General features: G+C 55.7%; 6 protein-coding genes across 6 annotated transcripts; 3 read left to right on the forward strand and 3 right to left on the reverse strand.

Annotated features, from left to right (window-relative positions):
* Positions 1–7: 7 nt before the first annotated feature.
* Positions 8–1,395, reverse strand: J7T54_000610 (uncharacterized protein; the record flags this gene model as incomplete). Its single annotated transcript, XM_051504448.1, has 4 exons — positions 8–479; positions 545–749; positions 811–898; positions 961–1,395. The coding sequence occupies 4 exons, from the start codon at positions 1,393–1,395 to the stop codon at positions 8–10; spliced, it is 1,200 nt and encodes a 399-aa protein (XP_051363964.1).
* Positions 1,396–2,341: 946 nt separating this feature from the next.
* On the forward strand, positions 2,342–5,782 carry J7T54_000611 (Kinesin-like protein bimC; the record flags this gene model as incomplete). Its single annotated transcript, XM_051504449.1, has 4 exons — positions 2,342–2,740; positions 2,801–4,088; positions 4,152–4,954; positions 5,009–5,782. 4 exons carry the CDS (start codon positions 2,342–2,344, stop codon positions 5,780–5,782), a joined length of 3,264 nt encoding a protein of 1,087 aa, XP_051363965.1.
* Positions 5,783–6,241: 459 nt separating this feature from the next.
* J7T54_000612 (uncharacterized protein) lies at positions 6,242–6,883 on the forward strand (the record flags this gene model as incomplete). The annotated part of the gene is made up of 1 exon (XM_051504450.1): positions 6,242–6,883. The coding sequence occupies one exon, from the start codon at positions 6,242–6,244 to the stop codon at positions 6,881–6,883; it is 642 nt and encodes a 213-aa protein (XP_051363966.1).
* Positions 6,884–7,428: 545 nt separating this feature from the next.
* On the reverse strand, positions 7,429–9,088 carry J7T54_000613 (syntaxin 1B/2/3; the record flags this gene model as incomplete). Its single annotated transcript, XM_051504451.1, has 5 exons — positions 7,429–7,673; positions 7,730–8,512; positions 8,572–8,780; positions 8,891–8,898; positions 9,083–9,088. 5 exons carry the CDS (start codon positions 9,086–9,088, stop codon positions 7,429–7,431), a joined length of 1,251 nt encoding a protein of 416 aa, XP_051363967.1.
* Positions 9,089–10,437: 1,349 nt separating this feature from the next.
* On the reverse strand, positions 10,438–11,453 carry J7T54_000614 (uncharacterized protein; the record flags this gene model as incomplete). The annotated part of the gene is made up of 2 exons (XM_051504453.1): positions 10,438–11,254; positions 11,302–11,453. The coding sequence occupies 2 exons, from the start codon at positions 11,451–11,453 to the stop codon at positions 10,438–10,440; spliced, it is 969 nt and encodes a 322-aa protein (XP_051363968.1).
* Positions 11,454–13,088: 1,635 nt separating this feature from the next.
* Positions 13,089–14,924, forward strand: J7T54_000615 (zinc homeostasis factor 1; the record flags this gene model as incomplete). The annotated part of the gene is made up of 3 exons (XM_051504454.1): positions 13,089–13,229; positions 13,277–13,360; positions 13,413–14,924. 3 exons carry the CDS (start codon positions 13,089–13,091, stop codon positions 14,922–14,924), a joined length of 1,737 nt encoding a protein of 578 aa, XP_051363969.1.
* Positions 14,925–24,242: the final 9,318 nt, after the last annotated feature.

The raw sequence follows: 24,242 nt of genomic DNA on the forward strand, positions 1-24,242 counted from the left end.
CCGACTCTCAGTCCGAGTCCATCCTCATCAAGTCCGTGCCCTTCTGCCCGTAGCAGAAGCGCGTCACCATGTAGCGATGCGGTCTGGGGTCCTTCATGCTCGCCCTGGCCGCCGTGAGCAGCTGATCCCTCTCGTCGCCCAGTATGCCGAGGGCGGCAAAGGGTTTCGCGGCGAAGCCGTCGAGGACGTCATCGAGCATGGCCTTCATGACAAGGCCGGAGGACTTGAGCTTTTGCTCGCGCGCCCAGGTGCCGATGGGGACCTTGATGGAGACGACCTGGACGTTCTCAAAGCCGGCCGCCTCGAGGACGTCCTTTATGTCGGTGGCGCCAAAGAGACGGCAGCCGAGTGTCTGCATGGCGCGTATGCCGAGCTGCATGAACTGCTCGAGGGCGTCATTGTCGCACATGGTGCCGTCGTCGCAGTGGATATGGGGGAGGACGTCTTGGAACTCGACATAGCCGCCTATCCGTAGATTTCTACGCCGCTGCCGTCAGCAACCTCGCGTGGTGGCGACGAGGAGCGCCAGGTTGGATTGGCTTACTGGAATACCTGTGCCAGGACGTGCTCGACGTTGCGCAGCATGGGAAAGACATCGCGAAAGTGGGCGAGATCGTAGCCGCTACCGTGCGGCCACTGCTCGCGCTCGCAGTCGTCGATAAAGGTGCGAAAGTTGACGGGGAGCCATTGCGGTTGGATGGGGGAGAGGTCGGTGCCGACGACGTGGGCACTCTGGTAGTGATCGGCCACTGCGTTCGCGATTAGGCTCGCGTGTCTGCCACATGGTGAGAGTGTGTGTCTGGTGCTCACCGTCGATGGCCCATATGCCACTGCCGGTGCCAATGTCGATGATCCTCTGCGGCGAGGGGCCAATGTCCGCCAGCCAGAACTGGCCATCCTGCAGGTGAAGTGGGTGGTGAGCACTCGTCACGAGCGGACAGACTCATCATCGTCACGTACAGTCAGCTCGGTCATCCAGTGATGTTTGAGTGCCTCAATCTCCTGCTCAAAGTGGTCATTGGGCCACGGGTAGCGGCCGCATTTGTAACCGTGGTATCGTCGCCCATAGGCGAACTCGAAGCGGTGCACGCTGGGCGTCACGGACGTCGAGCCATTCGAGGTCGTGTCCGCGACGGTGTCGGCGAGATCGAGAAACTCATCGTCCTCGTCGTACTCGCTGCCGCGCACAAAGTGGAACTCGTCTGTCCGCTGCTCTGTGGAGCCAGAGGAGGGCGTGTAGAGGGACCCGGCTCCGGGATCTTGGGACGACGACGCGGCCGAGGTCGAAGGGGCACTCATCATCGTCGGATCGTCGCGCACGGTGGTGGTGGTGGTGGTGGCTTTGCCCGCGGAGGAGAGATGAGGTTCTTCTCTTGATGTAAGACGGTCGACCATCTTGGGAACCGCCATCCCCGCCTGCCCCTGGTTCTTTTTATCGCCACAATAATACGGTACAATCAGGCGCCGCCATTGCTGGTGAAGCCTGATCGCAGAGCCTCGACCAACGTGTCAGTCTGGACTCTGGCGCACACAAGGTGACAAGGTTGGGTAGCCTAAGCAGGGGGGGCCGCAGGGTCCGTGGTTGGTTGGACGGTTGGACGGGGTGTACACGTATGGGGGGGAGAGATGAGTAGCGAGCACAAGTCAGAACCAACTGCGTCAAACGCCACTTAATGAATACGGCTCTGTGTCCAGAAAAAGACAGAGGCGCAAAGCGCCCGGTCTTTGAGCGAACAGTTGTAAAAGAGCGCACGGGTGGTTGATAGAACAATACGTGGGTAGCTGACAAAACGACTCGGCTCTCACAGATATGCAAGTGTCTCTCTCGCGCGCAAAGAGGCATCACCTGTCAGAATGCTGTTTCAACGGCCGCATCAAGCATCATCCACGTGCCGGCAAGCAGCTGCAGCGCAGTTTGAGGGCAATCTGGGAATTTTTATTTGTAGACCACGCTCACTTTACGAGATTCGAATCATCGCGAAATCGGGATGCTTCTTCTTAACCCTGCATACCTATTGTGGTGAGAAAGGTGGTTGGACGAACTGACCGGAGAGACTGGGGCCATGGTCACTTTTCATTTACCTTAGGGTAGGCAGGCATCTTCACTTTCCAGTGCCTGTGGGTCTGCAGACCAAATCCGGCTAGACCAAGACAGGGTGTTTGTTTACTTGGGACATGCCGGCACCGCCCACCCACCACCAGTGAGTGAGTGACCTGCCTGCGCGGATACAAATTCTACAGAACGTACCTTACCTTATTAATCGTAATTGCAGCGCCTCGTCTTCGGGGAGCATCGCACATTTGCCTCTCACCGGACGCATGGTGAAGCATACAGCATACAATGAAGAGATCGACGCGCGCCTCCGCTGCGCGATCGATTCCAGTCGCGCCGTCGTCCTCCACGAGATATGACCGTCCCGCCCAGCAACAAGCCGCGTCGACCACGGCCCAGGCCATGAATGCGCCAAAGAAGCGCAAGCAGAGAGAGTTCGAGTCGGACGCGACAGATCAGCAGACTTTCATACGGGCGGTGGTCAGGTGTCGGGCGCGCAACGAGAGGGAGCGTCGGGAAAACGACAATGTCGTCGTCTCCACCCAGAACGCCCTGGGCGACACGGTGCAGCTGTCTCTCGGCTCACACTCGCTCAGCGGCAAGAGCTACCAGTTTGACCGCGTTTTCTCCACGGCGGCGGACCAGGTCATGGTGTTTGAGGACACTGTGAAACCCATGTTGGACGAGGTTAGTCAGGCAGCCCTAAACGCGCCTGGGGACAAGATTGTGACTGACTGACCGGCGCAGATGCTCGCTGGTTTCAACTGCACAATCTTCGCTTACGGACAGACTGGCACGGGAAAGACGTACACAATGTCCGGAGACATGCAGACGACGGCAGGGATGCTCTCGGACGATGCTGGTATTATTCCTCGAGTCCTCCAGCGGCTCTTCGACAAGCTCGAGTCTACCGAGAAATGCATCAAGATTTCTTTCATCGAACTGTACAACGAAGAGCTTTCTGATCTCGTCTCTGTGGACGATGCGAACAAGCTGAAGATCTACGACAACACTACGCAGAAGCAACACGGCGCCACAATTGTGCAGGGCCTGGAGGAGAAGCACATTCAGAACGCGGCCCAAGGCATCAAGGTCCTCCAAGACGGGAGTCTCAAGCGCCACGTCGCAGCCACAAAGTCCAACAACCACAGCAGTCGAAGTCACACCATTTTCACCATCACAGCGTACATGCGCCGGACTGGGGGAAACGGCGGGGAGGAATTCATTCAATGCGGCAAGCTGAATCTGGTGGACCTGGCGGGCAGCGAGAATATTCAGCGGTCCGGCGCCGAGAACAAGCATGCTGCCGAGGCAGGCTTGATCAACAAGAGTCTTCTCACGCTGGGGAGAGTGATCAATGCTCTCGTCGACCGCAACCCCCGTTCCCACATCCCGTATCGGGAATCGAAACTCACTCGTCTACTGCAGGACTCGCTCGGCGGACAGACCAAGACGTGTATCATCGCCACAATCTCACCCACCAAAAGCAGTCTGGAGGAGACCATGTCCACACTGGACTACACCTTCCGCGCAAAAAATATTCGGAATCAGCCCCAGTTGAACCGGTTCATCAACAAGGAGATGTTTCTTCAGGATCTGGCAAATGAGTTGGAAAGGCTCAAGGCGGAGCTGGTGTGCCACCGACAACGAAGTGGCGTGTACCTGTCCAACGAGACGTACGAGGAAGTCATCGCAACCAGCGAGTCACGGCGGATCGAGCTCGCTGAGCACTCGGCAAAGATCAAAACACTGGAAGGAAACCTACACAACAAGGCACACGAGCTGCTCAACCTGTCCACGTCGCTCTCGAGCCTGCAAAAGGACCACACAAGCCTGACTGCGCAGCTGGGTGACGCAGAAGATGCCGTGCGCCAGACGGAGAATGTCCTTGCCTCGACGCGGGAGACACTGGCCGAAGAGTCTCGCCTGCGGAAAGCCCATCAAAGTACAGAGGCAGCTCTGACGGGGGTCGGTAAAAGGCTCATCTCGACACTCAGCTCGGCCGTTGATGACGTGGATGGGCTGCATGCAAAAGGTGAGCGGACAGTAGCGCTGCATGCTCGGAACAGGGCAGCATGGCAAGAATTGCAACAGGTAGCCCACACGAAAACGCGCGAGGCTGAGCAAGACGTGGTCGCTCTGCAAGACGTCCAGTCACACCATGCATCGACAGTGCAGGATCGACTACGGCATGTAACCGAGCTCCAGTCGGCCGAGGTCAAGTCCACCCGGGCCCTTCTCGACTTGAATCTATCCCTTCTCAATGCTTCGAGGGAGGGTATCCTGGATCGCAACTCGAAAGACACCATGGACGAGGCTCTCAAGCAGATCCAGATGCAGGGGCAACTTGCAAAGCAGACACTCGAGCAAGGCTCCCTTTCCATGTCTGCGGCCGCCCAGAAGGGGATAGGAGGCTTGGTCTTGGAGATGGATGCCACGCAGATACGGATGCAGCAATCTTGCCGCAATGTCCAAGCCAGCATCACGTCTTCTTTCGAGGAGTTGATGGAGCATTCCAGCAGCCAGAGAAGGGAAGCGCGGCAACACAGGCAGCAGATGCATGATTCCGTGACGGTCGAACTGGGCAGGAACACGGCGATGCTGGAGAGGATGGATCAGCTCATGGCCGATGAGCGGGAGCAGAGAGACCTCGAGAAACAGGAGCTCATGTCTCAGATCGCCGGCCTGCTCAGCGCGCAATCCGAGAGGCAAGACGCGCGCTTGAGGGAGAAGGTGGCGACGCTCAAAAACGACATTCAAACCTCTAGCACTGCCATCGACCAGAGCGTATCCCAGTACGACGGCGCGATGGAGATCTGGGACGCGGAAGAGTCCCAGTCGTCGGAACGACTGCAAAGATGTCAAGAGACTCTCAACACGGGGATGCAGGAGAGCATAGATGTAAGCCCAGGTTGCAACTTTGCTGTATCGTGAAGCTAACTAGTGCATCAATAGGTCTGGAGCAGCCACATCACTGCCGCGCGCACCGCGGCTGAGGTACTGGCCACCGAGATGGAGGACCTCACGGAGCAGCATGTTGCCGGCCTCGATGCTCATATGCAACCGGCGGAGGATGCCGTACACCGTGCGTTGCACGAGAATAGCCGTCACCACGATGCGATTGTCAAGTCTGTTCAAGAAGTGTGCAGGCAGGTGGAGACGTCGCATCAGACACTGTCGGAACGTGGCGATGCCATGCTTGCCAGGATGCAGGCCCTGAGTATGGAGGTCGCCGCCAGGACACAAGATGCCAAAGAGGGGGCCACCAAGAGGGCAGACGCTCTCAACGCATCTCTCCTGGCCTTGAGAGAGGCCTTTGTGCACACTGAATTCAAAGAGTACCGGCCTACAGGAGACACGCCGAGGAAGGTCGTATACCGCTACGAGACTGAACTCCCTCGGACAATATCTCACAACAACTTGAACCAATCCGGTGTCGCCGCGAGCTCCGAGAGTTCCGATGAAGATGCAACAGACTCTGAGGCGGCGGCGGCTGAGATGGAAGAAAGGTCCAAGGTCGAAGAAGAGAGTGTAGAAGAAGAAAAAGGGGTGCAAGATGCAGTGGACGATGCGCTGGAAGAGCAGCAGGAGTCCTCCATCCCCATCTTGCAAGAGCTGGATGCTAACGTCAGGAGGAATGCATGTGCGGACACGACGATTCCTGTGATGAAGCGCACTGCCAGCTCTACTCAACTGAGTAGACCGAGAGCGAAGCAGGTGAGGAGGTGAAGAGGCTGTAGATATACCCAGCAATGGATATGGGATGCCGCTACTGATCGATACACCGTAACGCCCGTTGTGACTTTTGCATGTTCGACAGGAGATACCAATGTAGATTGCGACACGATATCATTTAGGATCTACGGATCAACATCGAGCAAGCAACGAGTTGTAGTTGAAGGCAATGCGGAAATAATGCCGCCGTTCTCCACGCCTCGTTGCGCAACCGCCAAGGCGGCACGCAAGCGCAGCACCGCATCCAGTCACCTCACTCACTCACGTGTTTGCCTATGCCTGTCTGTCTCTCTGTGGGCTGACGGACCTTGAGAGGTACCTTACCTTACCTTACCTTATCTCACGTTTAACCTTCTGTCCTCTTCTGCAAGCTCGACCAAACCCTCCAGTCCATTCAAGATGTGAAGCCTCGCGACCCTCTCTCCCCATTCCCCCCGCGCAGCAACCATCATCATGTCTACTTCGCCCGCTGTCGCTGCTGCCGACGCAGTAGTAGCACCGGCGACAACGACACCCAACGAGAACGAGAACGAGAACGAGAACGAGAACGAGGATCATCAGCAACAGCAGCAAGAACCACAGCCTCCTCCCGCTTTTGAACCCCTCTTCACCCTCCTCACAAACACCACCTCGAACACGACCGTCCATCCCCGCGTGCAGTACCTCTTCTCCGACGACGACCCTTCCACCCTCACCCCGTCCACTGCATCCCGCGCCATCGTCGTCGACCTCGTCCCTTCCTCATCCCGCATCGATACATCGCCAGACAAGAAGCAGTGGGAGGTCAACTACGCCGCCTCGCTCACCCCCTCCTTCGCCGTCACGGGCACGGACCTGGACCCGACCACGCTGACCCTCCGACTCGACGGCGTGGAGCGCGAGCCCGTCCCGGAGAGGAACAAGGGCGGCCACGAGAGTGGCAGCAGCGAGGACCCGGATGCCCTCGTCGAGGAGTTTCGACGGAGAATGGGCATCATGGGTCGGATCGTGAGCGAGGCCGATCGCAGGGATGCCGTTGTCGAACACGACGAGCCTGCGGTGAAACAGCACACATCCGAGGCGAATGAGGATGCATCGCCCGGGCCCGCATCATGAAGAGACGAGGGGATATTGGATATATGGATCGAGAGCGTGTGTCATCTTCTTTATTCGATCAAGCTTGCATTCTGGGCATCTCTTGCGAGCTGGCGTTGGGTACTCTTGGCAATATGAATCACGACACTATTTGGCAGACACATCATGCTGCTACGCACTCGTCGTGCATGGCATACATGTACTTTCTTAAGACAGACAGACATGGAATTAAAACGTATGTATAAGGCGCCCTAAACAAAAAATGCAGTGCGCGCAACTCCCGCGTCCTGATGAAGCAGAGCCAGATGTCTCCCTCCTCGAGCACCGGCCCGCCAAGTGCCAAGTAGCATCCTTCCTCGATGGCCTGTCCATCGAGTGTCTCCTGGCCAGTTGCAAGCCAGTCGGCCATTTTCTATAGAAGCAATGAAAAATTCTCACGCTGAGTGTAGTATGGTATATCCCATGACAGGCGATGATACCCCAAAAAGTCAAAAGGGAAAAAAAAAAAAAAAAAAGAGGGAAAAAAAACAGCAGGCTCCTCGTCCATTTGTCGTCTGCTGCAGCTTTCATTGCATCTGTTGTGGCAAACGGACCCTTTCGCGTAGCAACCTCGACATCTCGCCCACGGCATCTTGGCTGCGCACCACGCGCGAGTTGATGACCGGGCTGATAAAGGGAAGAAGCTCAATGTTGGTAGTATCGCGCTTGGTGGCGGCGGCGCCACCCCCGTTCCCGGCGCCGTCGTTGCCGTCACCCTTGATAACAAGGAAGTAGATGACCACAATCACCACAACAATCACCACAATGAGCACTGCACACGATCGGTTAGCAAACACTGTCGACAGACAATTTTCAATCCAAACATACCACTGATACCCAGACAGATCCACTTCTTCTTGCGTGTAGCACGTGAAGTGTTCACCGCCACGCGCATTTCCTCGTTGCCCTTATCCAGGTTGTCGACGACTTCCTCGCCCTTCTGCTCAATGTTCTGGACGGCCTCCTCCTGCTGCACGACCAGCGTGTCCATGTCCTGGAAGAGCTGCGCCAGCTCCACAATCTGCTGCTCGATCTTGACGAGCGCGTCGTGGCGGTCCTGGACGGCGCTCAGGGCGGCACGGGCCCGTCCCTGGCGGTCACTGTGCATCAGCGCCTGCTGGAAGACCTGGCCGTTGGAGCTGGTGTCCTCGACGGCGGCGCGCACCTCCTGCTCCGAGGCCTCTGGCCGCACTATGCGGTACTGGCGGGCCATCTGCTCCTGCGTGCGCTTGCGGAAGCTTGACTCGACAGACTGGTACGACCGGATGGCGTCCTTGAGGCGGCGGTCGACACGCCCGACCTGGGCCTTGTTCTTGGGGCTGTTCGCCTCGGGGATCGACTTGACCTGGCGGACGCGCTCGGTCAGGGAGCGGTAGAGGGCCATGGTTTCCGTGGAGAGTCCGTCGAGCTGGCGGTTGGCGGCGCTGGTGCCAGAGGCGTCGGCATCGTCGAGGGTGCGCTGCTGCAGCATGCGAAGCTGCTCGAGGTTGCGTTCCACCGTGTCAATGCCGCGATCAATGTCGCGGCACTCGTTCAGGACGGCATTGGGGTCGCCGCTGCGGCCGACCGAGGCGCCATTCTGGGCAAGAGGCTGCATCTCAACGCCGGAACCTACAGGCACCGTTTGTCAACTCCTCATCTCCGCCTTGAGCCATCGCTTGCTGACTTACCGGCGTATCCGCCGTCTAGCGAGGGTTGGCCTTGGCCGCCGTAGCCCTGGCGACCGTAGGACTGCTGCTGCTGCTGAGGCTCCTGAGGCTGCCCGTAGCCTTGTTGCCCCTGCTGGGCATAGTTGTTGCCACCACCGCCGTAGCCTCCATCGTAGCTGCTGTATTGAGGAGCAGATTCCCGCTGGTCGTACGGGTTCTGCGCGCCGTACCTATTCGCAATGGTCAGTCGCGTCATTCGTCGTAACAGGGTACAGGTTGGAGACGTGTCGTGTCAGGACATGGCGCGTCTGTGGTCCGTCGAAGAGTAGCGTGGACTTACCCGTAGTTCTGCGTCACTGTCAGTACGTCAACAACTTGAATGTATTGTGACCAAGAGAAAGCAAGGGGGCGATGAGACTTGGGGAGAACGCGTGCGCGCGAAGACTCTGCTGAGCTTGCTCATCTGCTCAGAGTCGCAGTTGCCGCAGCAGAAGCAGAGGAAGCTGGAAAGGGTCAAGGGCAAGACACTCACGCTCATCGTGGCTTGATATGTTAATCGTCCACAGGGAGTGGGCTATTTGTTGGCGGCCGTGTGGCAATGGAGATGGTCTACAAAAGGGCGAGGATGACAAGCTGGTCAATTGTGGTACAAAGGGGAAGATGAGCGCTGAGGGAAGAAAAGCGACGCAATGGGCCGCAAAGAGGCAGGGAGTGATATGGCCTGGTTTCAAAAAAGACGGACAGTTGTGACTGGAGTGAGAGACTGAGAGTACGAGTAGGAGGGAATTCACACCGGAAAGGGGCATTGCTGCACCGACGCGACCCCGGAAGAAAATGGCACAGCAGGTGTGGCAGACTGGCTGCACTGTCCAGCGCACCTGGCACCCTTCAGGCCTCCTGATGGTGGGTCCAGCGTCCTCCAGTCGCGGCTAGCTTCTCCTCTAGTTCCTCACAGCTAGTCGATAAAGAACCTCCGTCCGGGGCATCAATTCGACAACAACTTCTGTTCTAACAATTACTGACCATGTTCGTAGCGACTGCATATCAGCCACTTCACTGCCCCAAGCTAACCCTTCGCCACGGGCGACGACCAGAATGTGATTGAGACCCTCAAGAGTGGCGCAATCTCGACAAGTCGTGGATCTCCCAATGCCAGACTCTCTGATTGGCCTGCCGCTCAACCAAGCATCAGCGCTTCGGCACCATCACTTAACCTTGTTTCAGCCGTCCGCCTAACTGTACATGTAGGCTCGTCATCATTACCCTGCGGGCGGCTTTGGCACTGCAACACGGCTTGCAACACAACTATCTCTGCGACAGACACTGGCCTGAGCGGCGGCACTTGAACCCCTCAGTCCTTTTCTGGGACCACTTCACGGGTAGGCCCGTATTCATCCGTCTCTGGCGGGGGGCGGAAGGGTTCTGCAGCTCCATGTCGGAAGGAGGAATCTTGCACCAACAAGCCTCCTTCCGGCGACAGTCCCTCCGACGCAGTAAGCAAGCCAAATGAGTTACCTTAGCCAACAGCCACTTGAACCAGGTCTAGTCTCTGACTCCACGTCTCTGGGACATTTCTGACATGCGAGCTGACGATTGTCTGCTCTGGTCCGCATTAGTTACTTCCCTACGCAACTACGTATGTATCCCCGCGCGGCTTTCGCGCCAGCAACTTCTCGTTGCTAGTCGCGCCCACTTCCCCCATACGGTTCAATGTTTGCGCCAATGTCCTCATCGAATCCCCACTGATAATTAAGGGTTCCCCCTGGTTGCACAACAATATCTGAGCACGATCACTCTCTCGCTACACGAAACGTTCCTTGATGAGTCGCCCCAGTCTAGCACGCAAGGCAAGCCAAGTTGTGTTCAGTGTCATCTCTATTCGGCAGCTTAGAGCACCGCATACGCAGACACATAACTCACACTCGAGTCTGATGGGCTCTTGACCAATGTGCTCCTCTCGTACCGAACAACCTTGAACTTGCCTTGCTGCGTCGCGCCCTCCTCGCGGATATGTTCGAGGGTCGCCATGGCAACCCCGATTGGATGGCGTCCACAGACAGTGTTACCCGTCTTCGCCAGGTTGCCCACAAACTCATCATGGCTCCCTCCCTTGACGGCGTCCATGGCCGCCTCATCGATCAGCCTGATGGTCTCGTGGATGGGTGGCCCGGCTGGCGCCCTGTCCCCTGGCCTCAGGCGAGTGAGATTCCGCCAGTCATTCTGGGGACTGTACACGGTGTAGGAGAAGTTGGACCCCCAGTGGCAAAAGTCGGAACTGATGATGAAAGCGTTCTCGGGGTCCTTCATGTAGGAAACAAAGACAGAGGCAGCCTGCTTCTCCGCTTCCAGATCGTTATCGCCAACGAGCACAGGTACAATGGGCGGGAACTTGGCCTCTGAGCCAAAGGTCTGCTTCAGCCGCTTGTAGATGTATGGCGTGTGCATTTCCAGCGAGTGCTCGGCAATGTCCTTCCTAGGAGGAATGTCGGCGAACCGGCCTGCTTCCTTGACGCGCTGGATGGCATCCCGGTCCACCACCAAGTCGCCGAACGGGGTGTGGTACTTGTCGAATGTTGTGACCGCGCATCCAGCTAGGTAGTACGTGTGAGATGGGCCGAGTAGGAAGATCCTCTTGGCCCGGCTCAGGTCGAGGCAGCTGTAGGCCCACGCGGCGCAGGGTCCGGAGTACGTGAAGCCCGCGTGTCTTGTCGGTGTCAGTCACCGCTCAGCATATGGAAATAGATCACTCACGGGGCAATGATGACCCTGGCGCCTGGTATCGGCAGACTCGAGCCATCAACTTGCTCAGGTACACTGTCGAGGTACTCATCGAGCTCCTCTTCCAGCTCATCTGGCTGCCCCACATACCAAGAGCCAGCTTTCGCAGGAGGACGAGTACCCATCTTGGATTCAGGGCCAAGGTCCTGGAGCTTGCTAAATATTCTTCGAAAGAGAATGGTGAGTTCCTGGCTAGAACAACAGTCGCATGCGTGTGGAGAGGTGTAAGTGCGACTGATAACGGTCCAGCATTGACATCACCCGCTGATGCTGTTGAAGCTGCCTCTTATCGATAGAGTGCCCCGCATTCACCATGTCCCAGACAATCTTGAGTTTAACCTCGTTTGGCAGTGTCTTGCCGGGCGGAATCCCGATAGTAGCATTTACGACGCGCGATGGCTTTGGACGTGTTCATCGAGTTAGGCCCTGATCGGCTCGCCCGACAAGAGCTTCTAGGACAAGACAATGGCTCGAATTACCCACATTTATTGCACAAAAAAACAAACCTTCCCTTTTTCAGACAGAATCCCAAAATACGGGGCCTATGTCCCTGTCCACGAAGCATCGCGCTAGGCAGGGATTCTCACTATACCAAATTTTGGCACAGACGCTTTAGCAATTTCGAGTTTCTGGCGTTTATCCGGGTCACGTTTTATTTATGTCACGGATAAGATTGTGGAGCCGGACAAAGACAGTATAAGAGGATTTCCCCACTATTTCACAACCACAGAAGTCTCTTCTTTTGTCTTGTCCTCGAGTTTGTCGGGCGAGCCGATCAGGGCCTTAGGTACGTACGTGCGTAGCTAACAAGTTAGGCACGCGCCCAGAGATGGCCAAGTCCAGCCATCCAAGGTCAGCCTGGTCCGCGGAGCTTTGTCAAGTATGAGTAACAGTAGTACCGAGTTCTGGCCAGCTCAACATACCAGTCGTATTGTTGAAAGCTCGCGATGGTCCCTTAGCCCTCATTGGGAAAGCGAGACCCTGGTAAAAATTCCCGGCTCTACGGAGGTACTGTACGTGTAGGTGCAAGGCCAGGGCGGAGACACGGAGTTCCTTCCCCGCCAGAATACATTCGGACCCGACAGATCATAGACGCCACTGCCATCACTGCCATAACCAGTCCGCTGTCGTCATTCCCATGAATCCTCTGCATGTAGCATTCTCTGCTTTGCATTCTTTGACCGAACACACTAAGTGCATTGCATCCTCTGCGTCGCGCATCTGGCTTCTGTCTCTCCCAAGTACTACTCACAGATATATGGAACAGATCCCTACTTGTAATTGGACAATTTCTAAGACAGGCCCCCTCGACATATGACGGCACTGGCTGGTCCCTAAATCTTGTCTCGCTTGTGCAACGGAATCTCAACAAAGCGCCAAACACACCTGGCCCTGCGCCGTCAAGCACATAAATACCCTTTCGCGTTTGCGAACCTGCAGGAGATTTCGCCGAGCCGATCCTAGTCGCCGCGACCTCGATTGCGTGAGACCCAGAAAGTTGCAGAAACCGCCACCGCTGGGAGGCTGGAACCATCGAAATAAATTACCACCTTACGTACGACTCACGAGCATCCACTACGAAAAGCTCCACACCTGGGCTGAAGCCTTTCTCTGCCGAAGTGCCGTTCACTTAAAACGATCTTTCGCGAAACCTTTGCGACTTTCGTCTGTTCGACGCCCTATCGCATGCCTTCTTGACCGACGCGAGCGCTACCTTTTTTCTTTCTCCCCGTCTCGAATCACCTATAACGCATCCGAGCATGGGCAGCCTCAAGATGTCGTGGTCGAAATCGACCCGTATCAAGGTTATGATTGCCATCGACACCTTCTTCTTCCTGACAGAGCTCATAGTCGGCTTTTACGCGCACTCTCTCGCTTTGACGGCTGACGCCTTCCACATGGTGCGTCGCGCGCTGTGGCCTGACAGTCTCTCGCTAATCCAGCATAGCTCAACGACATCATTTCCTTGATCATCGGTCTCTGGGCTGTAGTCGCTTCGCAAAAGGCAACGACCGACGAATTCACCTTTGGGGTACGTTCCAAGTCCCACCTGTTTCCTGGGCAATCAATACTGACTAGAGTAGTGGGTGCGCGCTGAGATCCTCGGTGCCTTTTTCAACGCCGTCTTCCTCATCGCGCTCTGCGTCTCGATCATCCTTGAGGCTATCACACGACTGGTCGAACCGCCAGAGATCAAGGATCCCTGGCTGATTCTGATCGTTGGCTGCGCTGGCCTGTTCTCGAATCTCGTCGGTTTCGTTGTGCTCGGTGGCCACGGTCATGCACACGGCCCCGGTGGTCATGACCACGATCACGGTCACTCGCACGATGAGCACGCTGGGCACGAACACGTTCATGGGCAAAGCCATGATGAGGAACAGGGTCTCGAACGACCACTCGAGACTGAGGCTGCGGATGAAAGAGGTTCTATCGGAGGGGTTCTCCCGGAGGTGGTTGTCCGTCGCGCCACCAAGGGTCGCCAATCCACTGCTGAAGCCCGCGACACCCCGAAACGCATTCGGTTTGGCAACGGCGACTCTTCCAGTAAGGATGACGGAGTTGACGGTGCCAGCCACAGGACGTCCTTACATTCAAGGGATCGTGGCCGTCGCCGGTCGAGCAGGAGTCATTCGCGCCTGGCCTCGTTCGACGAGATGAGTATCCATCCTCAGAGTTTCCGCCAGGACATTATCGCTGCGGTATCGTCTCCGGCTGCTGGTGACAGCGAAAGCGAGGAGAACGACGAGATAGCTGAGGATGCGACCGAAAGCTCGCCCTTGCTTGACAAGAATGGTAGTTCTCACGGTACACTCAATGCGCCCTCCCATTCTCACACGAAGAGAGCTCGCCGCGACTCGAGTGTCCACGCAGGCCACAACCACACCTTGCCGCCGAAAAAGTCAAAGGGTGGCCATGGCCATAGCCACGGAGACATGGGCATGAATGCCATGGTCCTCCACGTCATCGGTGACGCCCTTGGCAACCTTGGCGTGATCGTATCAGCCCTGATCATCTGGAAAACAAACTGGCCCGGCAAGGAGTACGCGGATCCCCTCGTTTCACTGGTCATCACCGCCATCATCCTCAAGACAGCAATTCCACTCACGAGCGCAACCTCCAAGGTCCTACTCCAAGCAGCCCCGGAGCATATCAGTGTGCCAGACATTCGTCAAGACATTGAGGCCCTCCCTGGCGTGGTCAGCTGCCACCATATCCACGTCTGGCAATTGTCCGACACCAAGATCGTGGCCAGTATGCACATCCAGGTGACATTCCCTATCGACTCGGACTGCGGCGAGAAGTACATGGAGCTAGCGAAACGTGCGCGCAAGTGCCTCCACGCATTCGGCATCCACAGCGCGACCATCCAGCCAGAGTTCTGCCTTGATGCTGAGCGCTACCAAGCCATTGCTGGCAACAGCTTCCAGGGCGTCGCGGATGCGGCTGGTGGCCCCAAGTCTGATGCGTGTCTGCTTGAGTGCATCGACGACTGCGAAGTGCCTGGCTGTTGTAGTGTGCAGGGGCAGTCTTCGCGGGACTCGTCCGTGCGCCGAGGCAGCGGCTCCTCCCATTCTCACAACGGACATACTCACTAATAGTGTAGAAGTTCCGACACTCTCATCTTTATATCCTTCTCTCGTGATTTCAGCAGCAGCAGCAACAGCAGCAGTCTTGCGATGCTTTGGTTATAGGCGATAACCGCAAACTTGACACAAATTTTCCTTATCTATCCGGGCTGGCGTTGGGTGGTTGGCAACCTCGGAACACGTGAGGGACCGCTCCTTGAGTGGTCGACGCGATGGCTGTTTAACGACTAGTACAATATGACGTTCTGCGTGACGAGGCGGGTAATTAATAGAGGTCTAGATGAAAGGCTTAGGGAGTCTATTATGCAAAGTTTCCCCCCAACAGGTCTATTGATACGTTTCTGTTCCTGATACACCACGGCGTGACATGTACCTGACGTGTGTGTGTCTGGACACACGTGGCTGGTCAGGGACAACGGTCCAGGTCCACGATCCCATCTCACAAGTATCCCAATCCCGCCTGTCAGGCGAGGAAGCAGCAACAGGTCAGTGAGGAGAGACTTTGTCGAGACCTGCACATTGTGAGGCCATTTTGGAACGTCGCTGATAATGTTTTGCTGAGTTGTAGCTGAGTGTCACTGTTCGTTTGCGGTTCTCGGCTGGCCCCAGCCAACGTCGAAACAAACGATAGCATCTGTAAAGGGACGAGTCTCCCATGAGTTTGTTTGAGGTAGCGAACATCTCTTCCGATGGAGCACGTATTCCTTTGATTTCTTTTGGTATGCTCGCGGTCTCGGTGTGGTTGACTACGGCTGGCCTGGCTTGTTGTCAGAACAGCCAGCGGTACGATCAGGGATACATTGATTGCAGTGGATGCCAGAACGTGTGAAATTCTCTCAGATAATTCAAGCTGACTTCCGCTCGTTGGCCCCCTTTCCGATGTGGCTATTTGACCAACCCCCGAGGTCGCTAGCGACCAAACTACCCGGTAGCACCAGGCTCACCAGCGGATACAGGCAGTGACCGCGTGAACGTCACAAGTGATGGGTTCTGAACATGCTACTTGCATTGCGATGCTATTGCACGGGATGCGGGAATTGCAAGGCAATGCATTGGTGGGAATAGGCAACGCGATGACGGCCGCCGGGCTTCACGTGTCGCCAAGTCCTCTGGTCACGACGTTCGCTTTGCAAAACGATGAACGATGGATCATCGCGACCGATTGGAATGGTGAAGCCACTACGAAGAAAGCGCACTGCAAGAGCATCTTGCCACGCGGCCCGTACGCATTCACAACGCATCAACCTGAGCGCCAACCGGACGTCCACGGTTCATGTCGTCGATCCGCTGGCTGCTTTGCGTATCTGAGGGTTGAAAATCCGTACCCGTCACAAGCAGCAGCCGTCTGTGCGTGGTATCAACTCCCCCGAGCCTAACCCACTCGTCGTTGACAAGCCAACCGCCGCCGCAGCTAGCGAGCATGTTCGGCGTGGCGTAGCTCAGTTGAAGCACAGGCCGCGGGCCCGATTCGGAAATGAAGGCTTTTGGGTTGAAAGAACGTTGCGAAGCCCGACACATACATATCTCTCATTGTCGTCGGAGGTTCATGAATGAATGAATGAATGAATGAATGAATGAGGCATCCGGCTATGATCGAGATGTCTGCGTACAATGGCTAACGTAGCTGCGTCCTAGTCTAGTTTGAGGGACGTGTGGGTAAATGCAGGCGTGACTATTGTCGGGCAGGACATGGACGATCCTTGTCGACATGGACATTTACCACTTCGCCATGCTGGGCACGATAGAGAACCTGTTTCGATAATGCAGAGCGGAAGAGAGGGTGGGCTTGGTTGGATTAGCCAGCTTCTATGCAGCGCGAACCATAACAAGGTACGCTTGGTCGCGTGCGCGACGCGTTGTGTTCGGAGAATGAGTGGATGATGGGATTCTCAAGGCTGTGGAGAATATGGAAGCGTGCATCGGCCCAAGTCTGAAATACTTGAGAACCCACGCTGCCTCGGTTGTTGATGTCCGTACGGACTTGGTAGGTCGCGATATGCGGCCTGCCTCTATCGGCGTGTTGTCGATTGATGTTGACAGCTGAACCAACGTCAGCAGATGATGATAAAGCACGCAGAGTTGCATCGTCGACAACAGCTGCTGAACAGCAGCATCTCAGCTCACGAGCTAGGCCGCATCAGGGCACCTCATGCCGCCCGTCCCAGATACCCGAGCTTGCACACTGCATGATTGCCCTATCGACCCCAGCCTCCTCAATTTAGAAGCAGCCATCGTATGCATGGCATCATCATCCTCACGTAAACGAGTCTGGACAACCCGCGCGGCGGCCTGGTATCGTTGTCTGTTCGTCAGCGGCTCTCCCAGCATCCGGCCTTGGTCGCCCAGCTCATCCCTGGCGAACATCTGGGCACACGCGGTCTATCACCAGCAGACGCGCGACAGAATCAGGATTGCTTGTTGTCCATTGATTCCATTCAGACCCTGGGCTGGAATTCCGAATGGGAAGAGCCTAAAGTATGCTGGTCGAGCTTCAGCTCAATTCGCATGCAGGATTGGCAAAGTCCACGACCAATCGCCAAGAAGGGCCAATGGCAAGTCTCACAGCATCGTATCCTGCTTTCAACATTGCCTTCGTCGTGCTTCAGCTGGTAGGTTCAGCCCCGTTGAATGGTCACCGCTGATTCTTCCATCACCATGCATCGCCGGAAGCCTCGGCGTGCCCAGGCTGGAGCAGAGACGTCGTCTGAGAGAGACCGTCATGTCTAAGACCTTTCGCGTGGCTTTCGGTGCAGATTGCCCGATCCCACCAATCGCTAACGGTCTGCCTTGATTCCTGCCTTGGACAGGCCGCACAGGAAGCTCTCCTTGTTTCCCCTCACGAACGAACATGCCGTATTCATAAACGTCGGATCAATCTGAAATGGACGATTACTCTGCATCTGCTGGTCGCTCTGGGCCACCATTGGCTGGAGAAAGTTCGCCCCCTTGGGTCGGTGGTCAGCAAGTCGCTGCTCAACCAGCGTATCACAAGCGTGAGCTGCCAATTGGCGACTGCGGACGTGTGGACGCACACAGATACGGCTACAATCCTCGTGCTTGCCCGCCGCCCAGTTTCATGAACCATGAGTTCGTCAAGCTTGTTGCCACTGGCGGCCACTTGAGAGGCTCATATTCGCTCGACAGCGTACGGAGATCGAGGCACAGTCGCCTTGTGGGCTCGTGCGCGACGCACGCAACTGCAGCCACGCGCGCCATGCACGTCGTCTACATATTAACTGGGGGACCACACCCATACGCGGAGGTTTCGCGTTTGTTGCAAAGTCAAATCCTGTGCATGGGGAAATGTTACAGGTCGGCTCACGGATTCACAACCGGGAAATCGTCAGTCGAGCTCCTGCACGCAGGCGCCGGCCGAGCACGCATGATATCAAGCTGCAGCGAGCGCCGTCTGTCCGACGAGCACAGCAACATCTGTCAACGCCGCACCTGCCTTTGTGTCTAGGGGCACGATACGATTGCTTGGTGACACCTGCAAGCGAGGCGCCTAGCTGGAGAGAACTTCCCCTTTGCGAAACGTTCCTAGCGGTGGACTTCTGGTGAACTGGTGGCGAACCAGCAGTGCCGGCGGCAATGGACAGTCGAGCTACCACAGCAAGCCTGCCGTGCGCGTCCAGACATGTACAAAGGAAAAGCTGCCGTGGTGATATGTTTGCATCACTTGGCCACCGTTCTCGTCTTATGCCGGATGCTGTTCAGTGAAATATCGAGAGTCGTCCTGAAAAATTTTCTGCCATCCGTTGCTCGGCGACACAGAGGGTGATGGCGCCTTCTTACGTAGTTTGCCCAGTCCCCTCATTTGGAGCAGCAAGAGCGGGAAAAAATCTGTGAAGAGACAGTGGTGAATCATTTGACGACACTGCACCCCTGTCACGAACCGGTTGTTGAGATGTTTTCGGGCGCTCCAGCGTCATCACGCTTGACGTACGTAAAACAAAGGTGCCAAGAGGACCCCTCGGGTGTAGAGTGAAGCATCCAGTGATGCCGTGTAGAAAGAAATTTTCTGTTCGTGGGGATATGCGCGTCGGAGGGGTCTTGACTGTCATTTGCCTGACATATCTCCGCTTCACTGCTGGTCGCCGGGACAGAGCCTAGTCCCCCTTCGGTGGCCCGGTCGTCCGGACAATCAAATTGAATCAATAAGCCAAGGACGGTGTGAGAGGAGCTCTTCGTGATGGTAATGGGGCCTTTGCTGGGGGTGCAGTGGTGCACAGACTGCACACGGGCACGGTCGCCCCGCGGTTCACTGGGTAATGAATAAGTGCCAAGGATCGCCACGGAGCCGCCATTGCCAGGAGGGGGCTAATTGCAAGGCTGGCATGCCCGGAAGAGCCCTGACAGCTAAGCCAATGCGAAGCACGATGTGTGAGCAGGCAATTGAAGAAAGCCAGCAATAACTGACCAGGCCATTTCAATTTGGTGCGGAGAATTGAAGATTGAAGGTGTCGTCATGTTCAAGATTGGCAGCTCTTTCCCCACATGTGAATGCTTCCAGAACGGGTGTGGCTTAGTTTACTATGCGAGATCCACTAGCATTTCGTGCATTAGCCGCATTATTAGTGCATCAATCATCAGTCGCTGCACGACCGGTAGCACAACCACCACATTGATTCCCGAGAGAATTATGCTCCCGCAAATACACTAAGTACAGTGCACATTAAACTATGGGGAAGGCTGTCTGTTTCAAGTGTTTCTTTGATGATAGGGGATGTCACATGGCAATAAGATGAGCTCACCTGACAATAATTAATCATTATGCCGCAGAGAACGAAGCGGATGGTCGGTCTGTTCGTTCTGCCGGCTGCACGGTCTACTACGTACAGCCGCTCTGAGTGTCCACAGGGAAAGGAGCTTGTTGAAGAGAAAAACGCATCGTCACCGACCTTTGTGTCGAATTGCCTCCATAATACGTGGAACTTGGCTGCCGCTCTCGTGACAAACTCATTGACCCTCCAATAACCCCATACAGTGCTTGCTGCTCGGCAGTGTAAAGTTACTACTGACTAGTCTTGCAGCCGGCAGCGGCGGAATCAACGCCTGGGCGTGACATGAAGTCGTCGCGTCGCGTCCAGAAGCCTGCAGAAAACTATTCGCGACACATTGGCGCTATGAAGAGGATGTTTCACGCGTGTGCCGAGCGAATTCGGAGTGGCTTTTGCAGCGAAGTTTGGCTCAGCTTGCAGTCTGATACCGGCTACTTTCACTGTCTCCAGTGAATCAGTGATTGAATACAAGTTGACTGCTTAGGGGATTGGACCAGGCTCTCCGTTGAGAGCGAACCCCCAATGCAGTGCTAGTCCGTATTCTGTCGGTCTGGTCCTTTGTTTCCCATCCAGGCGCTGAACGAGGCCATTGCACGGGTGCTCAGCCGCTAAGCCCGCATCGTCACGTTGATTAGACCTTGGACCAGCTCACGCAGCTCGGCCAGCGTGCCATCTTGGGAGAAGTTGGGCCCAAACCAGGGACGACTTTCACACCATCTTGCGATCCAGAAATGCAGTACGTATGCTCTTGGAAGGGGGGGGACCCTGGAGTTTCTTCGTGTGAGCTGTCCAGATGGGCAACTGTCCTCAAGGCCGTGCAATGCCCATCTCCATATTGGGGGGGAGCGCTAGACGGATAGCGAGGCCGAAAAGGTGGTACAGCTCGCACTATGGGCCTCTGAAAGGGGCTAGGATAGCCCAACTCTCAGCAGATAACGAGGCTAATAATGAGTATAATAATAATGAGCACTAAACAGCCGTACGTTAGGTTGAAGTAGGAGGCCACGCCACCATCCGCTGAGTGAGTGATGCGATGCGCTGGCAGGAATACAGGGGTCTAGAGGGCCTGGGAGCGCGTTTCTGCGTCCCCATTGGTACGTGGACCCCTGTCGCCTTGAGAGACCGCGTAAAGTGGTTTCAGTAGATCTCACGTCGTGTCAAAGGCAATCTCCGCCACGATGCCACAGTTCTGTACTGATGCGTCTTGGTTATGCGTGCGGTGCAGCAACGCTCACTCAATAAGTGTGTCAGCCCGCAGGCACCGGTGACTGAGTGAGCGAACGGTCAAGATAGTCATTTTCGCAATTGACAGGCGCAACAACAAGGGCTCCGACTCGCGGGCAGTCCGTGCTGCGTAAGGGTCTTTATTATTACAGCCCCAAGTTCTGGGTAGCGCAACATTGCTTCTGGGGCCAACGCTGATCTCATCTCAAATTCCTCACTACTCCTGGTGGCTGCAGCGGTGGCAATGTGATACTTTTGTAGTCGCGCTGCAGGTAACAGAAAAGCCAAGACGGAGGGCGCACACAGCTGGCCTCATAATTATACGTTATGTTGTCTTATACACGCGCAACGCCACACGTCTGGCATATTTGGCGGACACGAGATGCATTGAGACTGAGAAGTTTCATCCATTTGTATATGGTGATATCAGGACGCAAGCTCAGCCAGTGCCCAATAAGCGCTAACGACCTGTCGGATGCAAGCACTGTATCTTCCCAAACAGGCATACAGGTCATATTAATAGGTATCAGGCCACCGTCTGACACTGACACTGACAGTACTATCTTTTTGACACGTGAACAGCATTATTTTGGATCTTGTAGGGCTGAACCTCTTTTGAATCTCAGGTCGCTGGACGCAGCTTGCAGAAGCAATTGCACTCTTAGTTGATGAATGATCAGTGTCCGACGGACGGCCTTGGCTTCCGTCAATGCGCAGAAAGCCCTCCTCTGCAACGGGCACATTTGACGGACTAGTCAGGTTGCCAGCGTGGCGGTCGTCTCCGTCCTCAAGACACGGCCAAGGCGGCACCATTAATAAATAAAATGGCTCCAACGCGGCGACGACACGAAAAGTGAGCGTCGTGAGGCTTGGAGCGTGTCTCTTTGGCGTTTTGTTGCGTCAATATTAGCGATGCGGCCGGTTCAGTTTCCAGGGGTGGTAAAAGCGCTCCGAGCCCACTGGTCAGGGTTCGTCAGCACGGTTGCTGCGACAGTTTGCGGAGGTGGAGATGCGCTGCAACAAGCCTGCGACTCCAGCCTGATGATTGTCAGTTCCAGTCAGTACTGCTCAGCTGGTGAGGAAGACCACCCATCGTCAATTACTGGCGGATGATTGCAGCGCCAGCGGAGCGTCCCCATACAGTGCTGGCTGGCTGGCTGGCTGGCCGCATGTCGTTGGCGTGTCTGGTCGTGTGTTGATCACCATGTCGGCGTTCATACTCGGTTGAGTCCAGTCCTGATACGGCGATTCATAACGTCCGCAATGCCATCATTGCAGTATCTGGACGGTAGCACAGAATCACAGATGCAATCCGAATGTGCAGCCAATCGCCGTGGCGGGCCACTTTGCTTGGCTTGGCCTCACAGCCTCCAGCCATGGCCCTGTTTCGGTCATGATCACGGAGTAGGGATGGCGGAGGATTCGACAAATAAACAGACCTTCTGATCGCGGGAACAGGGACTGTAGTCTCTTTGGTATATTCTCCCCAAAGCAGTATATAGACCAGTGCAGCTACTCCTTCTTCAGTGGCAGAGAGCTGAAAGGTGATGCTCACGTCGATCGACCTGCCCAAGAGCCATAATTACAACACAGTGGTGCAAGCATAATTCAGCACAAAGAAAACGGAGCAACTCGACGCTCTTCGCCCAGCCCAACTGAGCCCACTATTGAACAATCAATTAATACTTGTACTGCACAATCATCACACCAGCGGCGACCACTGAAGCCTGATCTTGCGAGCCACCTTCTCTCGGCGCTGCGCGATCCCTGCCGACGTCAATCTCGTCAGCCGAGACAACCAGGCGTTTGAGCGTCCCGTGCCTGAGTCAATGTGAGTTGATGCTTTCCCCTGTGAGCTTGTTCAGATCATGCGAATACACTCGAGCTTGTCAATTGGGATACAGAGGCACATGAGGAGCGGGATGCTCTGGGGGGTGAGCAAAGCGAAGGAGGAAAAAAAGCACTCCCAGCCTCCAGTCCCACGGTCCTGTCTCCAGTTGCCAGTCCACTGGCAAGCCGACAGACCTCACCCCTCGCGCATCGCACTCTCCCACACCCCCAGACGGAAGCACAGCAGCAAGGCAGGAGCAGGACTACCACAGGCTTTGGCTGGCGTTGAGCCAATCAGCGCCGTAGTACCTAACTATCCCGCTCACGAGCTTCGGACCACTCACAGCGCTGGGCCGCTGTAAGGGCGCTGCGACAGGCGCTGCAGCGAGGCGAGGCCAACCCACTACAGTGCAGTGCAGTGCGGTACAAGGAAGGAAGGAAGGAACCCAGTTCCTGGTCGGCATCGATGCGAATGAGGTGCATACATCCGCCAGCTCCTCAAAACCATCGAGAGGCCCTCTCATCCACTCCTTTCTGGCTCGCTGCTCCTCTCCTCCGTCCACCTCCTCTTCACCTCTCCTAATCAACCTCTCTCTCCCTCACCTCTCCCCCTTCCTCCTCTCCTCCCCGTCTCTCTTTCTCTCCTGTCCACTCGTCTTCCTTTAATTAGGAACACTAGAGCTTCGCCCTGCCCTGGTCCAGTCAATCGTGTCTCTTCCGGTCGCTTTACGCAACTGTCGAGAGCAGCCACTGACCAGCTCAGCACACAACAATCCTCAGCCCTATCAGGATAGGACAACGAGAAAGCTTCCAGACGGAGCAGAAGATAACCGAAAGGATTGATCATCCTCCTCTCGCCTCGCCGGCAGTCGTGATATCAAAAGGGTGATATCGGCCAGAAAGGGAAGACCAGCATCACAAGTGATTCACTTTTTTGCCAGTCACCTCAGACCACGCTAGCTTTGCCATCCTTGTTTTGCCCTCGCACGACCAAGGCATAATAATTGAGTTGCAAAGCATCGGTAGCCAATATCTGTGCCTGCGTCTCTTTTACCTTTGAGCTCCTCCACCCTATTAATTGAGGAATTCCACATCCAAGACCAATTTCCATACCTCACCCGAATACAATTTCGACCCGCCCTTCGACACCTTCCCGCCACAAGTCCATCCTGGGCAAGACAACGATCGGTCGCTCAATCCGAGACGATTTTTTGTCACGAATCAAGGCACCTCGAACTCAGCCGTCGCTGGCTTTGATACCAGGCTACTGTGTATTATCACTAGTCCTGTCACCCGGATTCGACGTTGACGGATGAACAACTTTGTCGACAGACTACTCGGTCCTCACTCGGCGACAGCATTTGCCAGAGGCTTTAGTGCAAACTGAAGAGGTATGTGGTCCACAATCTGTCTTTGCCTCGGGGTTCCTGTTTCCACAATTAGGCACTCGGGACATGGGCTTTGAGCATGAAATATGGATTCTAATTAGGAA

This window comes from Emericellopsis cladophorae (assembly GCF_022114955.1).
Source record: "Emericellopsis cladophorae strain MUM 19.33 chromosome Unknown NODE_9_length_645218_cov_115_098568, whole genome shotgun sequence".
Lineage (NCBI taxonomy): Eukaryota > Fungi > Ascomycota > Sordariomycetes > Hypocreales > Bionectriaceae > Emericellopsis > Emericellopsis cladophorae.